Source organism: Orycteropus afer, unplaced genomic scaffold, assembly GCF_000298275.1.
Source record: "Orycteropus afer afer isolate SDZICR_OR568_19922 unplaced genomic scaffold, OryAfe1.0 scaffold00410, whole genome shotgun sequence".
NCBI lineage: Eukaryota > Metazoa > Chordata > Mammalia > Tubulidentata > Orycteropodidae > Orycteropus > Orycteropus afer.
In genome coordinates, this window is record NW_006921997.1 from 634,507 (window position 1) to 639,394 (window position 4,888).

Here is a 4,888-nt window from a genome sequence, read left to right on the forward strand (position 1 = left end):
TAATAGCTTAGCCTGTCAATCCATCTATCCAACTCTGTATCCATGTTTGCCTTCACTGACAACACAGTACTGTATGTGCAAAAGGGTTCATCTTTGTTGTCTGTACCTTCCATATACCTCTCTCTGTCTTCCTCTTCCTCAATTCCACCATATCAATCACTCACATTTGGTACATGCCCTTTTCTCCACCGAAATCAATGCTTGTCTCTAACTATCTGTGTTCCCTCTCCTCCCCTCTCACCCCTGGTAACCAACAAAGAAAATTTCCTTCCATGTATATATCTTTCCTTGACTTTCTACTGTAATGGACTAATACAATATTTGTTCCTCGGTGATTGACTTTCACTCAGCATAATGTCCTCCAAGCTCATGAACATTATGTGGTGTTTTGCAGATTCTATGTTACTCTTTAGGGTAGCATAGTATTCCGTTGTGTGTATATACCATAGTTTGGTTATCCATTCTTCATTTGATGGACATCTAAATTGTTTCCATCTTTTGGCTATTGTAAATAGTGCTGTGATGAATATGGGTGAGCACATTTTCTGTGCTGAGCTCATTATGTTTATGAATCGTGTTACCATTTCCTTTGTTACTGTTGTTTAAGTATTTGCTTAATATCTGTGCTTGTTCTCCTTTTTATTGTGATGTGAAGGTTTATCATTTTTCTTTGATCTTACCCTGTGATTTATAATTTTCTCCCTGAGTTTAGAATAGTTCTTCTATGATTGACTTATTTCACTCAGCATAATTCCTCCAAGTTCAAGAATGTTATACAGTGTTTTCCAGATTCTTTTGACTTCTGTCTTGAAACTCTCGACTTCCTCACTTTTAGAAGTTCTGTAACTATACTATTTTTCCCCTCTTTTTGGTTTGTAGTTGTTCTCATTTGCCAATTGATGTTTCTGGTTCCCTGTTTACAATCTTGTAAGCTTATTTTACTTTGGTTATGTCCTTAGTTGTGTTGGTTTCTGGGTATGTCATCTTGTGTATTAATGGTTGGTTTTTGTTTGCTATTATTGGTTCTCTGTTCAAAGGACTCCCTTTAGCATCTCTTGTAAGGTTGGTCTGGTTTTAACAAATTCCCTTGATTTCTGCTTTTCTGGAAATCTCCTAATGTCACCATCATATTTGAGGGACAGTTTGCCAGGTTTATAATTCTTGGTTAGAAATTTTTCTCTTCCAGAGTTTTATATATATCATCCCATTACCTTCTCGCTTGCATGGTTTCTGCTGATGAATCAGAACTTATTATTGGTTTTCTTTGTAAGTAACTTTTTGTCTTTCCCTTGTTGCTTTCAGGATTCTTTCTTTGTCTTTGTCTTTGTCTTTGTCTTTGATGAGTTTGATGATCATATGTCTTGGTGATTTTCTTTTGGGGTCTATCCTGTTTGGGGTTCGTTGGACTTCCTGAATGGATATGTTCTTGTCTTTCATCCTGTCAGGGAAGTTCTCGCCCAACAAATCTTGAACAGTTTTCTCAGTGGTTTTATTTGTGTCTTCCTGTTCTAGAATTCTGATTACACGTAGGTTATTCTTTTTGATGGTATCCCGCTTTCTTCATTTTGTTTTGATCTTTTTTCTGATTGATCTCTTTCCAAAGAAGTATTCAGGTATTTGTCTTCAATCTCATTAATTCTGTCTTCCGTTGATTCAGTTCTACTCCTTTGTCCTTCAATGTGTTATTTCTGAAAATATAGTATTAAATCTTCTGGATTTCTATCTGTAGATTTTGTATCATTTCAGTTTTTCATTTACTTTGTCATTTTATTCTTATTATTTTTCTCTGAAATTGTTCTAGTGTTTTGTCTGTGTTTTCCTTAATTTTGTCAGTGTTTTCCTTGATCTTTCTCTCAATACTTTGAAGATACCTAAATAGAATTCTTTTGAATTCCTTATCAGGGAGTTCCAGTGCTGCTTCTTCCTGAGGGATGTGTTTGGGTCTGTATACTGCTCCCTTGTTTCTACCACTTATCTTGCTTCTTTGTGTGGACTGTGATGGTCTGTTGTCGCCAAGACATTGTGGCGTTGTTGCTTTTAGATCTCTGTTAACTTCCCAGTCGTTGGTGTCTGGAATGTCCTTGTGGTTCCCAGCAAGTAGAGTCTATTTTTAAGTCCCTGGAATCTGGGAGAACGCTGTCACTTTAAATATCCAAAATGGTTGAACTGCTTGTAAACATTCAAAATGGCTGCACTCTCTGGACAGGGAAAAGTCCACGGCTCAGACTGGAGTCTCTCTTTTTTTAGGTGGTTATTGGTGGCAGAAATAAATATTTAATCTTTTATTTTTAAATAAATATTATTATTTATTTCCTCTTCACTGCTTCCCCTTTTATTCACCAGCCACCAGTCCAGTCCTCTATGCAGTTCTTGGCTAGCAGGGCTGATTTTTAGGTTAATTTTTTCCTTACACCATTTGGCAATATCCAAGCTGTCTTAGCCGTCAGGATCACTGACAGACTGAAGCTCCCTATGTCTCCTTTTTTGGTGTTTTCATGCAAATTCTACTAGTTGGAGTTTAGTTCACTTCTATATCGTTCCCTTCAAAGCTCAGAGCTCCAGGATTATCTTCTGTATCTGTGTTAACTGGTTCCCATTTCTTTGATAAAGAGGGTGTGAGCAGTCTGTCTGCCTATTCCACCATCTTACTGGAACTCCTCAGGAGTACCTTTCTTATATCAAAATTTTCAACTAAGAGTTGAAAGAGGTCTAAAGTTACCCATTCAGTATAAGCAGTCAACCGTGCTTGAATCTTGAAGCATATTCAAACTTTCTGTGTCTGTGCTAGAACTCCTTCAGTAACTCAAATTTTGCTGTCTTCTGAGGTAACTCATTCCATTTGGACAGGTCTAATTAAAATAAGATTTTTATAAATTGAACCAGACTCTGCTTTCTTATTGTTTTACACATTTAAATTTTTGAAAGTACCAAGAGCAAATTTATTCTGTATTCCAACATTTAATTTTTAATTGTTTTATAAGCTAAATCTCTCTAGCTCTATCAATTGATATTTAATTGTTTTCAGTTCCTTCACCTGCCTTACCACTCTGAGTATGTTCCAAAGTCTCAAAAACTCACTGTCATCGAATTGGGTCCAACTCATAGTGACCCCTCCTTGGGTTTCCAAGGCAGTATCACTACGGAAGTAAATGGTTCAGCCTTCCTTCCGAGATGTGGCTGGTGGGTTTGAACCGCCAGCCTTCTGGTTTGCAGTCACATGTTCCAGTTCTTAACATTTTTTTCTTTTTAATTTTTAATCTTAAATTGATTGTATACTAGCTTTGGTCTTATTAGAACAAGATTAAATTGTCACTTCTTCCATTTTAGGTATTCTACCTCTATTTTTCCCAGTATGTATAATAAGGGTTCATAATACATCACAATTCATATCAAATTTACTAAAAACCACTTTTAATTTTTATTTGCATTATTCACTAAGCTATTTTACTGACATTTTTGTATGTGTGTTTTTTTAAACCAATGTAGAACCATGTATTTGTCTTTTCAGGTTTTTTTATTTTTCTTATAGTCACACCATGTTTTTAGCTTGTTAGTGGTTTTCTTTTTTTAAAAAATTCTGTTAATGCCTATTTATTTTCCATATTAGTGTGTTGTCACTTACAGATATTTTTCCCCTTATTTTAATTAGGCCACTGATACAAAAAAAAAAAAAGAAGAAGAAGTCGACTATATTAGGATAGGACCCTGCTGTTATTAGACATCTATTGCCCTATAGGAATTTCCACTATGTCTGCTAATTGTTACTGTTCTCATTCAGTACATTTCTCAGCCTGTATCTTGTCTTAAACTAGATAATGAAAACCTTGTCAAATTACATATGAGTATACTAGGTCTTTTGTTCTAATAAGTTAATACATGAACTAATAGCTTAATATTAATCTGGTCAGAAAAGGAAATGAAACTTTCCTTTCAATATTTATTAAATGCTTGCTTTGTGTTGAGGATTCTTGAGTGTACTGGGATATATAGTTAAAAAGAAGGATGAGGAACAGAGTTTGCCTTTAAGGACCTCACAGTGTGGTAGGTAAGATAATTGTACCCAATAAATGACACTCTAAGTGTTACACTCATCTCTGGCATGACTTGTTCTTAATGAATCCATGTTGACGTTTGATGACAGCAACTCTTTTGCCCAAGTAGTCAAGCCATGTCTTTATTAATTTCTTTTAGAATCTTAACCCAGGGTCACTCTCAAGCTGTTTGTCTTTAGTTTATATTATTTGACTTCTTTTACTTTTAAAAATTGAAAAGTAGGGAAATAGAAATGAGCTCCAAGTATGCACAAAATGCAGAAAGCTTATTATCAGGGATAGAAATTAAGTTTCACTCATACTTTGAAGCATAAAGCCATAAGTGACCTTAGAGACCTAGTTCAGTACAGAGACAGTTGGGGGCTTGTGCGTGATTATATATTTATTTAGCAAAAATCCCTGCCTTGGAAGCCATTTGTCTATATCATTATTCTTTTTGACCATGCCACACTTCTACTACTTACTTAGTATTGGTTCTGTTTACCATAAAAAATTGGACACATCAGTTAAATGAAAGGTAATATACTTAGGAGTTTATCACTTTGGCACAAGACATGTGTATGCATTTGTATCTCTTTAAATGTCTCTCTTTTTTTAGGTGGTTATTGGTGGCAGAAATAAATATTTAATCAACGGAGTAAACGCAAACAACACTAGAGTACAAGACCTCTTCTGTTCTGTTGGCCTTAATGTTAACAACCCTCACTTTCTCATTATGCAGGTATTTTGTTTGTGATCTTTACATCTGTTTGATAATTGTTTTGAATCTGTTATTTTTAAGTCATTACAGTTGAATAGTTTCTTTCTTTATGGAATTGTCTACTTTTTTTTTTTTT

The 4,888-nt window shown here is 34.9% G+C and overlaps 1 protein-coding gene across 1 annotated transcript in view; it reads left to right on the forward strand.

Annotated features, from left to right (window-relative positions):
• SMC2 (structural maintenance of chromosomes 2) overlaps positions 1–4,888 on the forward strand; it is a 48,824-nt gene that overhangs the window by 4,653 nt on the left and 39,283 nt on the right. The window contains exon 3 of the mRNA XM_007953747.2: positions 4,651–4,773. Within this exon, the coding sequence (XP_007951938.2) occupies positions 4,651–4,773 (123 nt within the window). The remainder of the gene's footprint in view (positions 1–4,650; positions 4,774–4,888) is intronic.